Consider the following 24,280-nt stretch of genomic DNA (forward strand, 5'->3'; position numbering starts at 1 on the left):
CTTTCGTCATTTTACCAAACAAATGGGTAAGTTCCCTTTTCTGCTCCAGGGCGAGTGGATTTATTTCCCGCTGGAGGCTGCACAGCAAGCACCCAGGGAATCCCAGTCACGTTCCCTTCACATCTCTCTCTCCCTGGAAATTAGCACCTACAGGTTTGTCTGGACTTGAGCGTGAGCTTTTTAATATTTACAGCTTCTTGTCTGTCTCTGAGAGCGGCGAGCCTCCTGGGGGACCCCTTTGAGTGACAGGAGGATCAAAACGAAACCCAGCAGGGGTGTGTTCAGAAATAGTCGCACATGGTAAGCAGATGGCTGCTCAGTGACTCGCCACATCAGGGCCAGCTATGACAGATGTGGATGTTGCCGATGATGTTAAGTCATGTCTGGCTTCATTTTCCAGTCTTATTGAACATTCTCCTTTGAGACGGAGCTGATATTTTGCAAGCTGTATGATAATGTTGGAGTTCGAATTACTCCGGAGAGGATCTGCCTCTAACAGGACTTATTATTTGGTCCTCATCACTTGTTCTCTGGCTGCAAAAAGAGTCATGATCCTGCTGTGGACTCTCATCTCAGCTTGTGTTGTCAACTTTTACCCTTGAGTCCCCGATGGAAGTGCCAGGAAAAGTTTGAGTTCACAGCATTGTGCTGTGTGAAACAGTGGGAAGAGTTGCATAAAGAAAGCTGAAACTGATCCTGATGCTTTGAATTTCTGAATGGGCAGGGCTGCGAGGACACTGACCTGCCTGTGAGGACGAGGTTTCCGCAACAATCCCGTCCCCTCCGTTTGTTTTCAACATTTTACTCCCTCTCTCCCCACTCACTGCTGTCTGCTCTCCTCCTCTTCTCCCAAGCTCTGGCCGGAGCTCCTGCTGTAGGTGGAGCTGGCTTTCCTGGAATTGTCGGGCAACTTTTCCTGTTGTGCTTGCTACCTCTTGCTCAATCTTTCGCCTAATGACAACTCTGCAGCAGGATTACTTGTGCCATCTGGATGCGTGCTGCACGCCGGAGTCCATGTTTATTGCATTTGTTAGAAACAGATTTTCATGATTCAGGTCAGAGGTTTCCCTGAAGCAAAAATGTCTCGGCAGTGCAAAGTGGGGCGAAATCCATCGGTGGGTAAAGTAAACTTTGTATGAATGGGAGCACTTTTAGGAATGCAGAAAATACTTGGGGCTGTTTGGAGTGGCTCTTTGCCACAGTTTTATTTTACAAGCTTTTGTATAAGTCCAGGGTGGTGATGACATCAGAATAGTCACCTCTTCATGCTGTGCTTATTTAAAACTGCTCTTTATTTGTCCTGTTTTTATCACAGACTGCATGCTCCAATGGGCAAACCTGTTTGACAAGACCTACAGAACCTACTGTAGTCTGTGATGTTTTAATGTCTTTTCTGTTTTTTGATTTTTTTTATTGCTTTGTAGTTTTATTACTCAAAAATGTTACCTTTGATAAATAAAATGGTCACAAATATTTAAAAAGTGATAACAGAACAACAAGGATTTCCACTGAAATTAAATTAGAAAGTCTGAGACATAAAGAATATCTCCTGAAACAATGTCATAAAGTACACTTAGCAAAATTTGTTATGGAAATTTTTCTGTTTAAGATTTTTTTTTTCAGCAACGGTGGGGAGGAGATCATGTTTAATCCAGAAAATATATTTTTTTTTGGCAGTTGCATTGGCAGGTTTGTGTGTAAAGAATAAAGGAACAAACTAACAAAGGCCAGCAGATGCTTCCCAGTCACAAGAGACATGCTCAACATGCCTCTTGTTTTTTGTGCTGTAGCCACAGTAAGATAAGCAAAGGTCTGGAGATCCGAGAACAACGGAAAACACAAAATTGCTCTGAGATATTTGTGGCGTCCTGCATGATTTTCAAGGGGCTTCTTATGGCCAACTGTCCTTAATAATGTGCTTTTGCCCTCTTCACACTTAATGAGTGGAGGTAAAGTTCACACAGGGAGTCGCTGTGAAGTCCAGTGTGTCCGCTTGCAGCTGGGGGTGTCTGAGTGACCAGGGAACAAAGGCTCAGTGTCTGTGACGGTGTGGAGCCCCAGCCTTCAGCAAGCAGGCCAATAGACTTCTGCTTGGCTGAGCTGTCAGTCCTCGCTGCTCTGTTCCCCAGTGGACGACCGTGCAGAGGGGAACTCATGCAGGCTCCCCTTGAGCCAAATTAAAATGAGCTGCAGCCGCATTCTTCAAGTTCAGCAAATCAGATCTGCACCAAATACGCAAAGGCTTATTTATTAGTAGCAAGCACCTGCTTAACCTGACTGTCCCACAAATATTTACACAATACATATTCTGGTGTTCATCTTGCAAAGGAAAGCCAATAAAACTCAAGATGGGACTGAATTAATACATTCTGATTATCCAAACTAACACATAGTTGTGCAAAAGTCTTGTTTAATTCAGGCTTTATTTATATTTTGTCCAGAGAGGCACCATTCAGAATACTTGCTGATACTAATTTTAACAAATTTTCAAGTCCTTTTTCAGAGGACTTACGATGTCATGGCTCTAATAATTCACAGATCATTAACTTTTTTTCTACCACTTCTTTTGTAAACAGTTATTAATTAAGTATATGAACAGTAGAAACAACTGTATGGTGTTTATGTAGGAGATTCAGTCACCATAAACTACTATTTTACTTATTATTTATGACAGATAAAAAGGTAGGGAGACATTTTAAAGACGTTTTAAATTGCCTTTGGCTAACATTGCTCCTGAAACAGCAACCGCTGTGTATTTTCTCTTGAGAAAATACACAGCCCTTCTGTAACACTTTCCAAAAGACTGCCAACATTACGATATCAATCATTTTCCACAGTAGGCTGCGGTTAAAAACTGTATCTGTTCAAACTTTCTGCTATTTGCTACATTCTCTTGTAGCCTGAATGAACTGCAGACATGTCTTGACATGCTTTAGAAAATAGTTTTCTTTTTAATTTGCCTTTTAAAACCATATGCTTCCATTGACATTTTTTCAGCATCTTACAGATTCTGAAAATAACCCATATTTGAATCATCTTCCTTAACCGACTTCCACATAAGAGTGTTAATGCTTGTGAAATCTTGAAGCTTGTATGATTAAGTTCTCTGATTTTGAATGTTTACCATATCTGGTCTCTATACCTCTCTACTTATTTCTAAATATGGACAGTTGGATTGAATCATTCTAACATCTATTTAATTAGTTTTTCACTCTGTTTTTCCCCCCAACTTTCTATAATCAAGCTTTTTTCCTTTGTGTCATTCACAGATAGCTGATCGGCTTCCCTGGATTTCGCTGACAATCCCTCTTTGTTGTGCCTGAAAATGGAAACACTAGAGTCTGAGCTGACCTGCCCAATCTGTCTGGAGCTTTTTGAGGACCCACTGCTGCTGCCCTGTGCTCACAGTCTTTGTTTCAACTGTGCCCATCGTATTTTGGTCTCCCATTGCACCCCCAGCGAGCCTATCCAGTCTATCAGCGCCTTCCAGTGTCCAACTTGTCGCTATGTCATTACTCTCAACCAGAGAGGCCTAGAGGGACTCAAACGCAACGTGACCCTACAGAACATCATCGACCGCTACCAGAAAGCCTCTCTAAGTGGACCCAACTCCCCTAGCGAGACTCGTCGTGAGCGAGTAATCCCACAAGGCAAAGCCATGACATCTCCTACGGACCGAGTGCAGTGTCAGTTCTGCGAGCAGGACCCCCCTCAAGATGCAGTGAAGACCTGCGTTACCTGTGAGGTATCATACTGCGAGGAATGCCTGAAGGCCACCCACCCAAACAAGAAACCCTTCACGGGCCACCGGCTGATTGAACCCTTGCAGGACTCCCATCTTCGGGGGCTGATGTGTCTGGAGCATGAAGACGAGAAAGTCAACATGTACTGTGTAACAGACGAACAGTTGATCTGTGCCTTGTGCAAGCTTGTCGGTCGACATCGTGACCACCAAGTGGCGGCCCTCAGCGACCGATATGACAAACTAAAGGTAAGAAATAGAATTATTATTAGAATGCTTGGGAATTTAAAATGCAAGCATTCCAGACTCTTTTTTTTCCTGCAGATCTCTCTTCACCTCTTGAAGTACTATATTATTCCCGTTGCACAATATGATAGTAAATTATGAAAATTGGCATCAACCAAGAAGCAAAAGCATGATTTTAGTGGTATGCACTGTCACATAAATCAAAGTTTATCAGCAGTTTTCTGAAACAAAAAACAAAGAAAACACTGTCCCTTGCACTTCATTTTCCGTAGAAACATTTCTGAATGATCAGCAGCTTGGCAATGCATGCAGAAGTAACGAGTAATTACATCTCAGTCTCTTTCAAGTGTACTTTATAATGTTTAAGAAGCTAATCTGAGTTAACGTTGACTAAAATAGTGTCTTCCCTTACTTGTGATCGACTTCTTTTCTCAGTGCCATAAAATTCTGTGTTCTGGCTTAAAAAACTAACTAAATAAAAGACAGATGTATTTTGCCTTGAATGAAAAAATGAGTTCTGGATTTCTTGTTAATCATTTGTGAAGCCAGTATTCTCTTTCAGACAAATCCACAGTGGAGGGTTTTTACAGACATTATAAGCGTTACAGGACTAACTGTGCTGTAATATGTCATGCAAGAAAAGCACCTTTTACTCTGCTTTTAATTCCAGAGTGCAATATCACTTGGACCAGGCACTCACATCTTTACCCTAAGGGGAACTGCTCACTTTCAACAGCAGGGCAGGCATTAATAAGACATGCTGTTAGCTGGAGCATGAAAAAGGTGTCTCTGCTTTCAGTTCATTGTAAATTTAAATGAGCAGTTCTCGTAGAAATTGGGGTGTTATTAGTGATTTATTTTAGGTTCAGCAAGTATATGGGTTTTTTTTATGATCACATTTAAAATGGTCTTTAGCAAAGGAAAATAAAAATGTAATCAACGGTTTAAGTATGGAAACCAGCAGATGACACACCTTAAAATGTTTATTTTGTCATTTTAATTATTTTTCCTTTTACCACAAGATTATCAGTAAAATATTGCATTATCTCAGTATAATAGAACCTCATTAATATATGTTTCATTATAATTTAGAAATTGACCTTTAAAATATGTATTTTATGACTTTTTTTTCTCTCATGCCTAGGATGGTTCTTATTCAACCTTAAAATGTCAGCTTAAGGAACATTCACGCATGATCAACATATTACTTTTAAAAATCATTTAAAAATGTCTTAAACAGTCATGCTGATAACAGGTTTGTGTTGAAAAAGAATAGATGAAGGATGAACCTCGAGATGGAAAACCAACATTGTCGCTGCAACGCTATGGGCATCATCCACAGCAAAATGCTAAATACTATAAATCAGTTGTTTGCATAGAGGATAATCAAAGTCAGTCCATTTTACCAAATTTCAACAGCATAGTAATAAAAAAAAAATAATCTGTTTTTCTCAGCATAAAATGCAATTATTCAGAAAACGCCATAAACTGGCTTGGCTACCTTTCAGTAATAGAATGATAAACTTAATTAATAGCAGCTGTTATACCCATTTCTGGCTCCATAATTTGGGAAGTTTTCAGATCATTACATGATCTATAGTCAAAGTTTTTATGAAGGAAGCTATTTTCTTAAAAAAAAAAAAAAAAAAACAGTCCTTTTTCTTAAAATGAACAGCTGCATGAAAACAATGTCCACTTTCTTCACCAACACTCACAATGTTCATGCATGAGTCACAAACAGATGTTTTTATTTATCATAAAATCAATTCATACGGCATTTGCCCCTGTTCCTACGCTTGCTGGTCACAGTGGAATTTGGATGCAAGCAGTTTTCCGGGATGTTTTTTTAGCTCAGAGGATTGGTGTTAACTTCTCTCCTTTGTCTGGTCATGCTGTCATCATGCAGAAGTCTCCTGGCCGCCTTCTCTGTGCGGGGAATGATCAATCATACCAGGAGGCGGACCAGGTGATCAGCATCATTTCTTTAATCAAACAATCGGGACAGATTTGTTTCATTGATCTTCCTTGAATCTGAACATAATCTTCCTGAGGGATGAAAAGTATCTGTGAAGATAAAGTGATGTATTCCCTGAAACAGCTAACACGAGTCTAAGGTATTGACTAATGAGACATGCTAATGTGACCTTGGCAGCTGTTAATGTATGCGGTGTAGTGCTTAGTTTTATGAGCCTGTTGTGTTTTCATTATTGCATCTAGTAACTAATGTGAGCACTAATGTGGCTTAATAACATCGTCTCAATGATTAATGACGTTATGGATAAAGAGGAAGATAAAGGCTTTCCATTTAATCTTCCTGCAGAGTCAAGTATTTACTTGCTGGGTGTAATTTTTGATGTTATTCTTTTTATTTATCTCTGCGCCCTATGGACTTCGCATTACATGCAGCTACTTCCGCTGTTTGAGGTTGGAAGTGAAAGAGGAAATAGCAATTCCTACTGCTGTGGAAAATGGGCTTTCCGTATAGCATGCAGTCCAGGACCCAGGTGGCCCTCAGCTGAGCTTGTGAATAGCTCTGATATAGTTTTTCTCCTGATCAAAGTGTTTCAAAATGTCTCTGAATCTCCCACATAAAGAAAACTGTGCGGCATTGCACAGGCACATGTGGTGCTGAGTATTTGGATCATTGTGTGCTGAGATCGAATCCATAATTGCAATATTATTGTGTCAATATTTCACTTTGAATGATCAAAGAGCGTGACTGCTGCATTAAGGAATACGAGTTTTCCAGTCAATCTCAAAGCTTGTATGTAAACAGGCAAAAGACTGAAACATTGAAGTGAAATTAAATTGACTCAGTTTAAACCATGGGAAGATGCTAATCTAAAACCATGCAAACAGTAGGGGATAATGTTAAGACTTTAAAAGATGTTATGGTGACAGTAGGACAGTGCTATACTTATTCACAGTAAATTCCGTTTTTTAATTTATGTGGTTGTGCAATAATTGCAGTAAACAGAAATCGTTCTATCCTTCCATATAATTGTATGTGAATTCAAACTGTTTATCTTGTAAAGTCCTTTGAAATGACATTTGCTGTGAATTGGGGCCTCATAAATAAACCATGTTGAATTGAATTCTATAGAGCATTGTAGAAATGACTTTCACTCAAATGTTCTCATTTTCCAAATAGTAAAATTATACTTTCAAATATTGAACTTTCACTTCCAGGAATACCACTCTGAATTAACATATTTAAAAAGATAGACCAGTAAATTTAATTGCATTGTGCACTGTGTAAAACACTGAAAAAACAATGTGAAGGACACATACAAATATTTACACAATATGACGTCGGCTGCTACAGGAAATTAAATGTAAAGTTTTGGAAACTATTTCTTCCTTAAAACATCATCTCCGCATTCATGTCAGCTTCTCTTGAATTTCAATGCAAACACACATTATTCTGCCTAACGAGGAACTGAGTCGTGATTATCTGAACCCAAAAGTATTTGAGGAAGCCTGGAAGAGAGCGTTCTGAGACACATGAAAGGGTGATTACAAATCAGGGCTATTCCACCTAATGCTGATTTTGATTTTCTTATGTCTTTCACAGCTGTGTGTTAAAAACAGTTTTATTTTAGATTTTTAATGCAAAGGTTATATAAATGTTTTTCTTAGGTCACAATCTACCTTTGTTTCCACTTCCACCCTTGCTCAGAAATCATTGGCATTCCACATGCAGGACACAGCAGACCACAGCCAGCTCTAAAATATGGAGGGAATTCATCTGGAAAACTTTTTCTTATCATGCCTCAAAATAAATTCAAACATTTGGGCACACGGCAACAGGGCCGATGGCAATGGGGCGCCAGTCACGGTCAGGTTTTTTAGCTATGCGCAACGCTCCACATATTTTTGGGGGATATTATTTTAATTCTGTATGAGATATTTTGATATAGTTCCGCAGGGATTAGAGTCTGATTTTATTCTTCAAAGCTGGAAAGCTAAAGATATTGTGACTAAAGACAAACCTCAGGAAGGATATAATGGATAAAAGTTTCTCTATTCCTGTAAGGAACAATTTAGGAACCCGCAAAAATGGACAGTCAATAAACTTAAAAAAAAAAAAAAAGAAAAAACTAAGATAGTTCAAAATTAACTTCAGAAATTATTTAAAGTATAAGGGAAAAGACTAAGATTAATTAAATTAATTATTCAAAGAATTGCTACATTAAGTGCTGTGCTGAACTGCCAGTATTATTATATAAATATATATTTTTTAAATGAATCAACTAATATGAAAATGACTGCCAATGACAGTAAGTGTAGCACTGCTCTATAAAATACAACCCTTGATAATTAACTGTTACTAATGAGACAAGTTCACCTTCAATCTACACTTAAAATAATTCAAACCCAAAAGTGAATGGAAGCACTTTTGGGAACTGTAGTATCTGGCATTGTGGTTTGTTGCCTTTGAATCCTGGCGCCTGTGGAGTGTCTATGTTCAACCAAAATGTGGGATTTCGGATGAATTGTCTGTGTCCTTATTTTGATAAAAAGCATTATTTAAAGGATTTTATTTTATCTTCATTTCCAAACAGTGAAATAATAAACAAAATCAATTTCCCGCTATGGAGTTCTTTAGTCTTTCAGACTACAAAATAATTGGAATAGACCTGGATTTAATATTTTTAACATAGTGAAACTGCAAAAATAGAATCAATAAAAAATACATGAACTGCGTAATAATTTTGTTTATATGCTAATAGTAAGAAGAAAAAGGAGAAGAACAATAACAATACAATTATTGACATATTCTTTTATCAGAAATATCAAGGTAACAATTTTTAAATGTATAATAATTTGATGCACTACTATGTCAATGAAAGACTGAAATAATTGAAATACTCTGAAATGCATAACAGTAATTGTGATATGCAAAAGACTGCCAAGACTGCAAAAACCAAAATAGAAATATGCAAGTCATTGAGTTAAAATAGACTAGAATTAAAAGCATTTTTTTTTAAATCAAGGAGAAACTGTATAAAACGAAGTGAACCATGATAAAACTACAAGTGAGCTTCAGCATCTATGCTGTTAGTTTGATAAAGCTTTAACCCAAAATTAATTTGTCCCAGTAAGAAATTCAAATAGAACGTGTGGAGCATGGTGTCTAGTATTGGGATGTTAAGGTTTGTATTGTTTCTAAATGCCGTGGTTCATTCATGTCTTTTTATCACAAATAATGAGGTGTATCCCATAGATATCTGAGCAGAACTTGAACTTTGGGGCTTCGTCTGTGACCTTTACATATTCTTTGCGGGATCAACAACTGTCTATTTTCTCTTAACTTCAATTTTAATAAAATATCATGGATGCTTGTGGACTGTGGTAGGAAGCCTGAGTACTTGGAGAAAACCGCATATGCACATCAGTTCTCAGCATTTTTGCAATATTTGTTAAGAATTGCCAGTGCACTTGTGGTTTCATGCTTTCCACCGCACTGTTACAGTTTAGACAAAATTCATTTAACCCCCTGCACTCCATGCAGATTTAGCAATATTTACCATTTCTACCAATATTTTTCTACTCTTTATTATTAATGTTTTGGATAAGAATATGTGGAAGGAACCTAAAGATAAGGGTGAAGGCAGGGAGGTCTTCCAATGTTGAGAATGTCAAAATATTGGTGGAAAGTTGCAAAAAGGAGGTCAGCAGTTATAAGAAAGTTTTCATTGCAATGAGGGTTTTTTAACTGATGATCGAAAATGGGGTAAATAATTTTCTGCATGTATTTTTATTTAAGAAAACAACCCCAAACTATATAAATACATAAAATCATCATCATACCCATTTGTACACATGCAAATATTTCAGACAATACAAAGTAGTTATAAACTTTAGAAGTTTAATAGAAACTTTAGATTCAAAACAGATTTATGTTTTTAGTCCTACACACAACCCTTCTGATATTTCATAAATATAGAAAAATCTGGTCTTAATTAAGTTTTGCTACTTCAAAGGAAATGCTAATTACAGCTAAGACTTTCAAAATTAAAATAATTAATTTGTCACCCATTTTCAAATTAACGTACCAGTAAATGCAAACAACACAATCTACTACCGCGGAAAAATGTTAAGCGTCACTATAAAAAAGAAATCTAAGGCGCAAAATAACTAAAACCCTGTATCAAATGAATACAAAAATTTTTATTTTTTTTCTCCCTGCGGGAAGTTTTTGTGCTGCATTTGCATCAGGGTTTTTGTTGTGTCTCTTTTGTTTTGTTTGATCAGAACTTGGAAGTTTTGGATCCGTTATCTGTTCTTGGGAATATGGTCTTCTATCCAACCAATGTCTCCATCTGCTTTGTCCCACATGCATTTCTAACATAACCTGTAATACTCACAGGAAGAATATGGAGCCAATTTATTAAATTCCTAATGTTGACACAGGATAAAACTCCTGGTCCTGACAGTGACCCGCTTGGACTCTAAAAGGAAGGAAGAGCGTCTGTCCAAAGCAAAGGTGCGGAACCAGAAGCATTCCAGTAGAAAAGGAAGCTGCTATTCTTTACTCCTATCGAGTTTAAATGATTTTAGGAAAGAGTTCTCAGTTCGGAGAAAGTTATTCAAACACGCAAGGAAGATTGATGTTGTCAAAGGAGTTATATTTTAGGCACATTCAGAGAAGCAGCATATAAAAATGTTTCCAGAAATGAACTCACTTTATGACTGATGCTGTCTTATATTTTGCCATTTCCTCTTTATGACTTTATTTGCATCTCACTTGAGATAATCAAACACTTCCTAAAAGCACAGGCATGTGCTTGTATTTTAGGGCACTTTGATCAGTACGCTATACTCCACGCTCTACTTTTGAAGCGAGGAATTCACATCGCCTGTACCAGCAACACAGACTCTGAAATGGCTTTCATCACACTCTTTTCAGTATAAATAAATCATATTTGTAAGAGCAGTAATATAAAGCCTCTGCTATTTTGGTATACGGTGACGCACATACCCTATAAAATCACAATGTGGAACACCTAACATGAAAGTGGTTTCCAAACTGTTTGCTTCAGGCTTTGAACCTTCGGAGCTTTATTTTACCAGCTTTCTCTGATCATTGACTGTTTGGTGTTTTCAGCAAAAAGAAGTCGACACATAACATTATTATGGTTTTGCGAGCTCTGTCATGCAGATTTCATGTTGGAGAACTGCTTTGTTGTTTTAGCTATGTGTAGAAAACGCAGATGGCTTAAAGATGAATGTTTTAAAATAAATTAGGCTGTTGAAGTTTAATTTCTTTAAGTTTAAAGTTAGATTTAAAATCAGGCAGAATGTTTAATCATTACTAAACAACCAAGATTGGACTTATTAATTCACATTTAAATATAAACATAAATGGAAGCACGAGGGCATGTCTGGATAGAAATAGTGAAGTTTTCAAAACCTCTAAAATTGGACATCTCATCCTTAATGCAGTGAGAATCATTTTGATGAGATGACAGAGAAATTCACAGTGAGACCAAAGTTGCTTCCTGACTGAGAAACCGTAAGAATGTCATATATCATAAATGTAATAGTAACTGACTGCCTAAATTCTGGTTGGTTTATGTTTTCCATGCTCTTTCATTGCGGCGTAGTGAAAAATTATGCTTCTTTTTCATTGGCATGGGAGAATTTATATTTATTCCCTTCAGTTTCAAACACAAACATATTGTTTGTACAGGTTTTCAAACAACACTGGATTAATTATATATATATATATATATATATATATATATATATATATATATATATATATATATATATATATATATATATATATATATATTATATAATATATATATATATATATATATATATATATATATATATATATATATATATATATATATATCTATATATATATATATATATATATATATATATATAGATATATATATATATATATATATATATATTATATAATATATATATATATATATATATATATATATATATATATTATATATATATATATATATCTATATATATATATATATATATATATATATATATATATATATATATATATATATATATATATATATATATATATATATATATTATTAATAGGTGTTCCACATTGTGATTTTATAGGGTATGTGCGTCACCGTATACCAAAATAGCAGAGGCTTTATATTACTGCTCTTACAAATATGATTCTCACTGCATTAAGTATATTATATATATATATTATATATATATATATATATATATATATATATATATATATATATATATATATATGTATATTATCTGTTTATACGTCCTTTTCTTTGTACACTTGTTTAGAAATATTTATATCCTGTATAGCACTTCTGGATAGATGCAAACTACATTTTGTTGCTTTGTACATGTGACAGTGCAATGACAATAAAGTTGAAATCTATTCTATTCTATTCTATTGTATCTTACATCAATACTGAAAGAATCAATATTGTTTCATATCGAACAGGACAAGACAATTTTCCTTTTTTTAAAATTTATATAATGAATTTCAACATATTCATTTAACTTGCCACCTAGACAGTATTTAGGATTTGTTTGGCTAATTGCAACTTGAAGGCTAACTGTGTGGTAATGCAAAGAACAAAAACAAGAATATTACAAACATAGAAAATATGATAGTTCTGAGCCATTGTTTTTAGATTTCTCCATGTGCAGCTGCAAGAACACATTGTTTGTGCCAAATCAGCTAATAGAAATGAGCACTGATTACTTGCTGATTTTTAAGAAAAGAAAATTGTGTCTTTTACTGTCTTTGTCAAATTGACACAGGCTAAAATGATGTTTTGAAGTTGACTATAGTTTCAAAATCAGAGAAAATTGTAGCAAATATTTGCAGTGTTCTGTCGAGCTGATGTTTATTTTACAGTTTTCAGATATCAGTGATTTAAATGTTGCTGTTGAATTTGGTATTGTTCCAAAATCCTTTGCTGTGAATAGTTATGAATGATTAAGTTGTGTTCTGTAGCACTGAGCTGGATACCAGGAATGAACAGCACTGCTCCTTCTCCTGTGTGTTATTTATATTCAGTGTGGCATCCCAAAGCTCTGGTTCTCTATTTAATCCTTAGATTCATTGCCTTCGATAGATTTAAACTACAGTGTGAACCTGGGGATTTTCAGACATTTTTCATTAAATGTACTCTTAACCATGACAAATTAGTTCTGCTGTCGTAGCTGCTAACTGGGACTCTGAGGCAGCTGTTAACATGGGGAATCATTATATGGAGATAGACTTTAAGAGTGTTCCATCAAAACCAGTCTTTTTACATCAATGTAGAAAAAATAAGGTATATTTTCTACATTTTAAATAATTTAAAAAAAAACCAGAACATATCAGAAGCAAGAAAAGATAGGTGATATTCTTTTCCTGGTTTGGGAATCTTTGCAGGTGACTCTTAGCACCTCATCTTTGCAGTTTTGCATCTGTGGTTTCAGACTAGCTTTGTTTGATTGCAAGTCTTTGAAGTCAATAAACTTAGAAAAGAGAAAAACTGATTTTTTTTCATTTGATTTTGCTGAATGCTTCCCAAGAGGTCTGCACCTCAGTTTCTTGAGCTGTACAAAGTTGCATGAACAAATATAACACTAAACTTGATTCTCATATAGTATCTGCACCATGTTTTTCTTTGAGATTTGGTAGAAAACTGGAGACATAACTAATGTGAGCAGGAGAAGAATGTGGAAAACTTCACACAGAAAATCTCCTGCCGGGTTTTGGCACCAGAACAGTTTTGCTGTTATGCAGTAGTGCAACACCACTCTTCCACTAGAAAAGTGGAAAAGTAATCTTGATCTTTTACTGAATGCAAAAGTATGTTTCTGTTTTTATTACTTCTTAAAAGCTACAGAAGAGCCAAAACACAAAGTATTGCATCAGAGGTGATGTAGTGAAACCACAGGCAAGTACTAAATGATTTTGAATGAGGAATTGTTCAGGATGGGTTTCCATCAAGTGGGATCTCTTTGAGTCTCTTATGGGTCCCAGAGATATGCTAACGCAGCTGTTGCTGTGGGGACTACGCCAGCCCCCGGTGAATATCCCTTGATGTCCCAGGGAAGCTTACCAGGTGGTAAAATGACCTCCTTAACTTAGTACTTGGTCTTGCTGGTGACTCCATTATTATACCATATGGCATAGTAACTTTACACATGGCTGCCAATGATGCATATCAATAAGTACACAATTCAGAGAAATATGTAATTTTAAAGCGAAATTGGCATGTTAACAATCCAGCATTGTTACTGAATGAAGATTTACAAAACATGTTGCAATAAATACACATGCTGTATAAAAAAAAAAAAAAACATTTCTCACTGTCTGATGCTACCTTTGACTAAACCTTTTCTGTTTTGGGGTCTGTTGGGATGATCAACAATGTCTATATTTTTAAAAGACAGAACAAAGAGAGAGAGAACTGTTCTTTTAAAAGATGTCAGTCAAGATATCAGGAAGAGAGCACAATTCTCTGTTTCATTGTTGAAAACTAATTCAATGCCTGATGGAGTCATGTTCATCTTATTGAACAATTGTATTCAAGTTTAAACTCAGGGAAATATCCAGCCACCAGAGAGTTCATTACTGTTCCTTTAAGAACAGTAAAGGAACAGTACAGGAGTGAATGTGCTTTAGTGTGGAGTGTGCAACTTTGTAATGATTCTGGCTGAAGCTCTTAAGAGAGTTTCAAAATGCACAGGGAAACTGGTCCTGTTCAAAATGAGCTGAAAGGCTACTTTTGACTGCTTTTCTCCAAAAGCAACATAAAAAGTAAACTGCCATTGCACAATGACATTGATTTTGGAGACTTGTCCGGGGGCCTGATGAAAGGGAAATTTGGGGGGGGGAAAGTTGGATGCTTTCAAGCCTGAGAGCATCATCTGAACTGTGAAGTAGGGAGTTTCAGCATCACGTAGAGTACAGTTAGCTTCATAAATGGAAAGCCACCCAAAGTAGCAGTCAGTCACCAGACAACGTGAAGTAAGGATTACAAAGTCAGGATTTTGAGGTGGCCATCACAAAACTCTGCTCTCAGTCCAATATAATATTGGTGGATCGATCCAAAAAGAAATGTGCAAGATACACCAGCTCCGTCACAGAATGGCGAAAAAAATCACTTCAAATCCATGTGAGAAGTTTGTGGAAGGTCTCTCAAAACATCTGACCCATGTCGTACTGAGGGAAATCCCCTTAAAAAGTCTTGTTTACTAACTTTTATCGCATAGAAATAATTTTACCAATTCAATATGGGGCGCAAAAATGTTGCAGGTTAACAACTATTTTCCATTATTACGTTTAAAATGGATTCCAATTAAAGATTCTAGAAAAAAAGTATGAACTGTTGTGGTAATGCAAAGATATGAGTGAAATCTGTGTTTCAATGTAAGAGGGATAATACTCAGTATATAAGCTGACATTTTTTTTCCCATCAGACCACACCATCATCATGCCACACAATCACAGTCAAGAGACTAAGTTTGAAATTTAAGCCTTTGATCTCAGTCAGTGATTAACACAGCCAGGGTTTAGTTGTTTTAATCACTGGCAGATGTTCTGCTAAGCTCCATGCTCCAGCAGGCAGGGTGATGGGATCTTTTGCACACCGCAGAGAGGACTTTGTGGGGGTTCGCACTAATCAGAGCCCAAAAGTGGACATCTAGATCCAGTTACATCCACTGTTCTCTACGTCTGGGTTCTGACATGCTGTAAATTGATGTTAATAAATGCTGTACCTGCTCTTCAGTATTTGCTCAGCTGCTTTATGGCTTGATGATATAAAAGTGTATAATGAAATGTTGATTTTTTTGTGTTCAATTATGTTTTGCAGCAAGCATTGGACTCCAACCTCAGCAGCTTAATCAAAAGGACCAGTGAATTAGAAAGTTTGATGGGGAAACTTATCCAAACCTGTCAGAATGTGGAGGTGAGATTTATTTATCCATGCATCTGGAAACTCTTAATTTCCTTACTCCATGATGAATTACCAGATCTTAAAGTAATAGTTGCTCATGTCATCAAAACTCACTTATTATATTACAATGTTTGTAATAATAGTTTCTTAAATGTTTTATGTAATTTTACTATTTTCATAGTAATGGAGAATAAATAATCAAAAACATAAATTTAATGCTTAAAAAATGAGCAAAAAATGTATTATTATTATTATTATTATTATTATTATTAGTAGAAGTAGTAGTAGTAGTAATAGTAATATCTTGCTCATTTGTCTTGTCATGATAATTTTATATTAATTTTTTTACCATTTTTAGTTTATAAAATTTTGTAAATTGTAATTTTTCTGTTTATTTCTGATTTACCGAACATCATTATTTCTCTGTTACCAAACAGAGAGATATAAAAGTTGAGCCAGTTATTGATGAGGAACACATGGGACAAGAAGACAAATCCCTCACAAAATCAACTTATTATGATCTTGCCTCCAGTGAGAGGAAAGAAGAATCATTGCTTTTGATTTTCAGCGTCATTTTGCTTGTATGCTATTGAATGTGATCCTCATAAGAGTTCCTGTAAAGATTTCCGACTTTCTCGTGAAGAAGCTTGCAGCATAACATTTTGTCAAAACAAATGCTAGCATGAGCACCACTTATTTATTTATTTTGTTTACTGTTGCTTATCTCAAACTTCTCATCTGTCCAGGTAAATGCCTCGCGGCAAGAAAACAAGCTACAGGAGGAGTGTGACCTGCTGATTAATATCATACAGCATCGAAGACAAATAATAGCAACAAAGATAAAAGAGGGAAAGGTACTCTTGTTCTCTGTACATGTGTGTTACCTTGTTTACATTGATAACCTTGCCTCCTGAGACCATGAGCATTGTGTTATTGGAAAAACTAGCATTGTTACTGAAGTGAGACATGTGAGCCTTTTTTGAAATGGTAAATTAATCTAAGAAAAATGTTTCCCCTCAACTTTACACAGTAAATATAGTATATTTAATGCTACTTCTGAAGATGCCTTAATGACAATTTGGTTAAGATCTTGCTGAAACTACATACATCGTTTTTGCAGAGAAGCTGGAGATAAGGAGGATGAGATTGGGACGATGCATGAGTAGCACAAGTTCGGATTGAAAACCATATCAGTTTCATTAAATGAAATATTTATGCCAGTCTCAAACTTGAAAAAAGAGCCTGTCAGCATTTTTGCACTGTTTTACACATTTTATAAAACATGCAGTTCGAGTTTTGCTGTCAACTCGGGAAACGTGTTCACTGTGTGTCAGCATTTTATTCAGAACAAAAGAGAGATGGGTAATGATTCATGCTGATTAAGAGCAACTAGAAACTTAGCTCACATCAACATGAATTGAAAGCTGAGACCGCTTTTTCCCAGTTATCGACAAGAAGACTACAGGTTCTACCCAACATTGTGGGGTTATGGCAATTCAAACATAATTCATATTTCTGTCAGAACTTCTGCAATTATTTAAAATATGTTTACATTCATTCCGTGATAGACGGGAATCATCACCTCTCCCTTCGAGAAGTTATATCTAGTCGTGCCTTGTTCAGTGTCAGCATAAGATCAGCCCTGCTTTCGGAGAAGCTCTTCTCTCGAGGACTCTTTCTTTTCTCACCCTGTGCCTCTCATGACAGGTTGTGAATTTGCTCTTGGCTGTTAAGCCAGTTAGGAGGATGTTGTGCTTCTGACAGCGCTGTTAGGAAAGCTTTGCAAATATGTCCTCCATTTCAAGTACACCTCAGTAAAGAAAAAGAAAATCCAAAGTATTCAAGTAAATCAGATGTTTTCCCACTGGGATTTTGTGACTGACGTAGCTAAACATCACACTGGGTGTATTGGTTATTTGACAATAATCATCGATATTCATGTCATATTTTTTGCATAGGCCATGAGGCTGAGGAAGCTTGCTCAACAGATAGCGGGCTGTAAGCAGTGCGTCGAGAGATCGTCCTCCCTCATCACTCAGGCTGATCAAACCCTGAAGGAGAGTGACCACACCCGCTTCCTTCAGACAGCTAAAAGTATCTGTGAGAGGTGAGAGATACCAAACATAAACAATATACAATACCTTGCAAAAGAGTTCATATCTTTTTCATCACTGAAAATCTAAATGTATTTTATTGTATTTTTACAAAGCACTATAAATATTTTAGATACAGTTAATGGATGCATTTTCACCACTTTGATGACACATTAATGTCTCTTCTTTTTTTTTTTTTAAATAACAGAGTCTCTATGGCAACAGCATCCTCTCAGATACTGTTACCAGAAATTAACCTGAATGATGCGTTTGATACTTTTGCTTTGGACTTTACGAGGGAAAAGAAAATGCTAGAAAGTTTGGATTACCTCACAGGTGAGTGAAGTTATACTAAGAAAGTCAACGTTTAATTCCTATATTTATTATACTAGCTGTGAACGTCTTGATTTCCTGAACTGAAAATAATCCACTCTTCAGGCGTAAATCATGGATTATGCATTGTAATGAATAAGGTGGTTTTAATTTCAACACTTGTAATGTTAAGTGGCAGAAGAATAAAAAGCTCACTATATTTGGCAGCAGTGGCCTTATTTTGTGCAGAATGAAAGAGGTTTGATTGTTTATGCTGAGCCCCCGTTGAGAAGCGAAAATGTAACACTACATGGGGGCTGTGGATGCGATAGCTGGAGGAACTCCAGTGTAGATTAATTACACTTGTCAGACTGAAAGAAAACACAAATGAATGGTGCTGGTTATCCTCCACTGCTTTCTACGATACATTTGTTTGGTTTGTCTTTTTTGATGATGTTGTGTTCGGAATGAAATCCACTCCGCATCCATTAGTCTCTTTGGATAAAAAACAAAAAAAGGCTTTTTGTGTTTTTGTTTTTTTTTTCAGCACCAAATCCACCATCAATTCGTGAGGAACTGTGTACAGCTTCGTACGACACCATCACTGTTCACTGGACGTCAGACGATGAGTTTTCTGTTATTTCATATGAGCTCCAATATGCCATCTTCACCAGCCAGTCTAATGTTGTCAGTAAGTGTATAATGTACAATTGATTGGAGCTTTACTGTGTGATGGAAAGTAGTTCCTTTAAAAACAACAACAACAACAACAACAAAATTAAAAAAACATTTAGCCCAGGACTTTATTATTACACCCAAATAAAATAGTGTGTTTAAACAAAGAGGTGCTCTTCTGGTTCATCACATTTAATAGCAGATTAATATGGTCTTCTTTTAATGATGAATTGAAATAATCAGACAACATATATTATCACAGGACCACAAGCATTTGATATTGTCCTTTAGGAAGTTCCTCCTTGATTATATGCTATTTATAAGTAATTAAATACATGAAAACCTGAGTGGTCTGGCGGGTTGGTACAACAATAATAGGTCTTTTACAATCGCAGCATTGCATACAACTCACTCTACATGAGCAAATTTGACCCTTTGTGGGTTGAAATCTACTATAAATTCAAACTTTGTGCTTTATTATTGTGTTGATGATTAAAGTTGTGTTGATCCCTCACCTAGAACAAACCCGGCATAACTGGACTGATAAAAGTCCACAATTTATTTTTGATGAGTGAATGCAAACTTTTGTCTTTTTTTTTATTTTAGATTTGTTTAATGTCATTTCAGTAATTAAAAAAAAAAAGAAAAAAGAAAAAAAGCTTAAAAGAAATATTGAATTGCAACATCTAGGACCAATGCTACTGTAGTCTTGATCTTGTGCCAGGGTGAAAATGAGCAGCAGACCTCTGGAATTGATCACCCTAATGTGGTCGCAACATGCTCAATCGAACAATGTTGTCTTGTCTGCCCCAGTGGTCCAGCACACTCATATGAGTGCTAATAAGATTATGCTTGACGAGTCAAAAAAAAAAAAAAAAGCAGCAATAGACTGAATTACCGCTGTGATTTCTGCTAACTGAGCCTGTGATTAACTGCTTGTTCCTCATCAGTGACTTTCTGTATGTCTGGACTGCAGGTCTGTGCAACTCTGTTGATAGTTGGATGATTGTCCCAAACATCAAGCAAAATCAATACACCGTGCATGGACTCCAATGTGGCACCAACTACATTTTCATAGTGAAGGCCATAAACCAGGCTGGAAGCCGCAGTAGCGCCCCAGGGAAACTCAAAACCAACAGTAGGCCATCATCAGCTGCAAATATTTACTGACACTAAGTGTTTTAATAATGAGTAAAGCCAATTATATGCGAATAAAACAACAATTTACTGAGGTTTCTGATTTCTTTTAAGGTCAGCCATTCAAATTGGACCCAAAGTCTGCTCATCGGAAGCTAAGGGTATCCCACGATAACCTTACGGTGGAGAGAGATGAGACATCATCTAAAAAGAGCCACAGTCAGGAGCGCTTCTCCAGTCACAGCAGCTACGGGGTCACTGGGAATGTCTACATAGACAGCGGCCGCCATTACTGGGAAGCTTTGATTGGAGGAAGCACATGGTAAGAGCATTTTACACTGATTTGGATCACTGAGCTTGGAATGAGTCTTGCTGATTGGTCCAGTGTGAAGTATGTCTTCAGAATATGATGCACACATTATAGCATTCATCGGGGTTTCTTTATAACTGTGGTACTTTAAATCAGCCATTAAGTTAAATGTATCACTTTTCATACACTCAGGTTTGCTGTGGGGATTGCTTACAAGTCTGCACCAAGACACGAGTGGGTTGGCAAGAACTCAGCCTCCTGGGTACTGTCCCGCTGCAACAACTCGTGGGTGGTGCGCCACAACAGCAAGGAAGTCCCCATCGAGCCTTCGCCCCACCTGCGGCGCCTTGGGATATTGCTGGATTATGATTCGGGGTCGCTCTCCTTCTACGATGCTGTGGCCTCGCAGCACTTGTACACATTTGACATTGATTTTGTTCATCCAGTCTGCCCCGTGTTCAATGTTTGGAATAGATGTTTGACAGTCCTTAGTGGTCTGCCCATACCTGATCATTTAGAGAGTACAGACTTTAACCACTGATGATGTTGATACATTGCCATGCAAAAGTATTCATACCCTTTGAACATCCACGTTTGTCTTAGTATGACCACAAATTTCAATATATTTTATTGGGATTTAATCTGACAGACACAAAGAAATGCATAATTGTGAACAGAAAGAAAAGAAGACATGGTATCCTAATGTTTTTTTAGATTATAATCTTACAACTATGGGATGCATTTGTAGAAAAAATGCTTTATGGCTGCAACTCTTGCTATGTCTATGTTTCTACCAACTTTGACCATCAGAGGTGCCCCCAGTCGGTCCTTGAGGGCCAGCATCCTGCATGTTTCAGGTTTCTCCCTGGTTTAATGCACCTGGATCAAATGATGCCTCGTTAGCAGGCCTAAGAAGAACATCGACATGGTGAAAAGGTTGTTGGTACTAACAGGGGGAGAACTAAAACATGCAGGATGCCGGCCCCTGAGGACCGACTGGGCACCCCTGATCTAGAAAGTCTAATCTTTGTCAATTCTTTTTTTGCAAAAGAGAAGAATTGATGAGCTCAGTCACATGAATTGGAGAGAACTTTGTGAACATTTATTTTTTATTCTTTCCATTAGATATCAATTAGATTTAGGACTGGACTTCAACTAAGCCTTGTTTGCATTCTATGCTTTTGTGCTCATTGTAGCTCTGGCTGAATGGTTAGTTCTGCAGAAACTAGACTTGAAAGCCTCTCATAGATCTGACAGGATTGCCTTGTGTTTATTTCTATTCATCTTCCCAATCAGTTCTGATCAGCTTCTCTGTCCCTGCTTTAGAAAACGTCCCCACAGCATGAGTCTATCAAAACCATCATTTCATTGTGGGGATAATGAAATGTGTACACATTCTGCATGTGAGAAAAAAAGATCAATTTTGGCCTTATATGACCTGCACACCCTTTTCCATTTGTCTACTGTGTTATTTTGATACACTGTGCACATTCTATTTTTTTTCCACAATGGCTGAATGAAGACGTAGATTAAATCTCAGTCAAAGGGACTTTATTTAGGAATTAGTTGACTTCTGAAGGAAATTAGTTACACTTGATTTTGTTAACAGTTATGGGAAAAAAGGAGCTAAAAAAAAAAGAATGTCAAAATATCCAGGTATTTACTGGGAAGAAAATTTGAAAACTTTGTGTCATTTCCTTCACATTTGCGCATGTTTTTGTTTTGGTCTGTCGCATAGAACTTATGTTGAAGTTCATGGTTGCAATATTAATTAAATGTGGGATCGTTTAAGGGGAGTGAATTTTGCAAACTACTGTAAATAAGTGCATACATGTGGGATGAACTGATCAAAAAAGCAAAAAGGACTGAATTCCGTTTTTGTTACAATTTATTGGAATTATTTAAGTACATTTCAGGCCCTGGTGAATACTTTATCTTTGCTTTGCACAATTATGTACAATATTTTGTGGGGTCAGATTAGGAATTAGGAATCTAAAGTTCAAGGCAATTTTTTCAAAGGGCTCAGGAGATTTTTTTTTCTTTTTTATTGTTTTGTTTATGTTTCATTCATGATGTTGATGGATGTAAAAGCACAAACTGCAACAACAACAACAAAAACATTTTATTCACAAGCTTTTTTAAAAGTGAGACGATTTTATTGCAGTGTAACTGATTTGTATTAAATGCCAGCACTTCGATAAGGAAGCTGTCACTATTGAAATGCATTATTAAGCCAAGTTCTGTCAAAATACTTGTTTTTTGCTTGTCCTTCCATTCTAAGGAGAAGAAGGGTTTAATCAGAATACAACGGTTTCACTGAGAAAAGCTGATTCTTGATGGATTTATTTCAACATTTTTACGTATTTACTATCTGTAATTGCTTGATCACGGTTTAAAACTTCCTCACTCCAGCAGCTTTAATGCTTCATCGCAGTTTTCACATTTACATATCCTCAAAAAGGCAAATTAAAAACCTACTCAAAGTGATTATCTGTGTGACCTTATCTTTTTGTTTTGTGATGCTCAGTAAACACTAAAAATGAGTCCCACAAAGTTGGTAATTTCATGAAATGAGCACTCATTGTTTACAGCCATTATTGTGGGATTTCCCATCTTTTCTCAATCATGTTTTCACAACACCTGCACCACAGAGCGACGTGTCAATTTTTACTGCTTTAACAGGATCTTCTCTGACCCACACTGATCCAAAATACTGCCTCTGACAAGATTGACTCTGACATCTCTTTTTGTGCCAGAGTAATGCAGCCTGAATTTTGCAGCGTCTCCTTTCAACAAAGAAGACAAGGGGGAGGGAGGAAAAAAAAGTATCTGAACTCTCCATGACCTCCCCAAGAGACACCCCGCAGACAAAGCTGTAATACACAAGCACCACCTCCTCATCCATGTAATACCACCAGGCTTTCATTTGGGGATGTGCTCATTTTTGTGTGTGAAGACTCCTTTATAAGAGATTTTATTTAAGTTTCCTAATTTTTATATTAGACATTCAAAATTACTAAAGCCCTTTTTTAATAACAGCTTCGGACATATTTAGATTTAAGAAACTAAAGACATTTGTCACTACATGTTCATTTTAAAAAGAAAATATGCCTTTCAGGCAACAAAAGAGGCATGTACAAAACAAAATTTATGGTGCACATGTTTTTAAATGTGCAAAAATGCCTTGACGAGACAATGGGATGTTCCCGCATAAAGGGGAAAAAAAATGCTTAGTGTTTTGCTTTCCAATGTAAAAGTCAGACCAATCACAGACTCAGCAGCTTTAAAATCTAGGACAGCATGTGTTGATATCAGAAAGCCTTAAAATTACATTTTCAGAGAGTCTGAGGACATAAATGGCCCAATTTCTATGTTGAATAGAGGAGAAAAAATTTCCCAGGGCTCCACCTACTGGATTTTTTTTTTTGTAATATATACTGTACATGGCGAGAGACTCTTTAAATCTCAAACCAATTCTTTAAAATATTTAGATATCCGATTTGCTTTTATTCCCATTTTAATCAGAAGGTAGGCTTAGTTTCGAAAATAAAAGACAAATTATTAATTAACAGTATTAGAAAAAATGTGTATAGAGAAAATATGGATTGAATGAATAATCGAACTACTGAAAGTGACAAAATAACAGATAAAGAGAATTGTGTTTGATCTATCTGCTGACTTTCAAGGTTATTTGAAAATTTACAAAATTGTCTTTTGGAAAGTTATAAGAATATTGCATGTTGCATACTGCTTCTTCATTAGAATATTTTAATGTCCAGCATTACAGAAAAAATCTTGATTTCTTTTATTTACTTTTAAGTGAGTCTGTAACTTAACT

At 36.3% G+C, this 24,280-nt stretch overlaps 1 protein-coding gene across 4 annotated transcripts in view; it reads left to right on the forward strand.

Annotated features, from left to right (window-relative positions):
* Positions 1 to 22,930, forward strand: part of mid1 (midline 1) — a 38,960-nt gene extending 16,030 nt beyond the window's left edge. For 2 of the 4 annotated variants that reach the window (XM_055032247.1, XM_055032249.1), the window contains exons 2-10: positions 3,270 to 3,991; positions 15,832 to 15,927; positions 16,662 to 16,769; positions 17,874 to 18,022; positions 18,217 to 18,344; positions 18,868 to 19,011; positions 19,972 to 20,133; positions 20,247 to 20,454; positions 20,635 to 22,930. In XM_055032247.1, coding sequence (XP_054888222.1) covers positions 3,326 to 3,991; positions 15,832 to 15,927; positions 16,662 to 16,769; positions 17,874 to 18,022; positions 18,217 to 18,344; positions 18,868 to 19,011; positions 19,972 to 20,133; positions 20,247 to 20,454; positions 20,635 to 20,983 — 2,010 coding nt within the window. In that variant the 5' untranslated portion in view covers positions 3,270 to 3,325 and the 3' untranslated portion in view covers positions 20,984 to 22,930. Of the gene's footprint in view, positions 1 to 953; positions 1,116 to 3,269; positions 3,992 to 5,894; positions 5,955 to 15,831; positions 15,928 to 16,661; positions 16,770 to 17,873; positions 18,023 to 18,216; positions 18,345 to 18,867; positions 19,012 to 19,971; positions 20,134 to 20,246; positions 20,455 to 20,634 lie in introns of those variants that run through there. The other 2 variants (XM_055032251.1, XM_055032248.1) reach the window with 2 other exon arrangements.
* The last annotated feature ends 1,350 nt before the right edge of the window (positions 22,931 to 24,280 follow it).

This window comes from Poeciliopsis prolifica, unplaced genomic scaffold (assembly GCF_027474105.1).
Source record: "Poeciliopsis prolifica strain line A6 unplaced genomic scaffold, Auburn_PproV2 SCAFFOLD007, whole genome shotgun sequence".
NCBI classification, from domain to species: domain Eukaryota; kingdom Metazoa; phylum Chordata; class Actinopteri; order Cyprinodontiformes; family Poeciliidae; genus Poeciliopsis; species Poeciliopsis prolifica.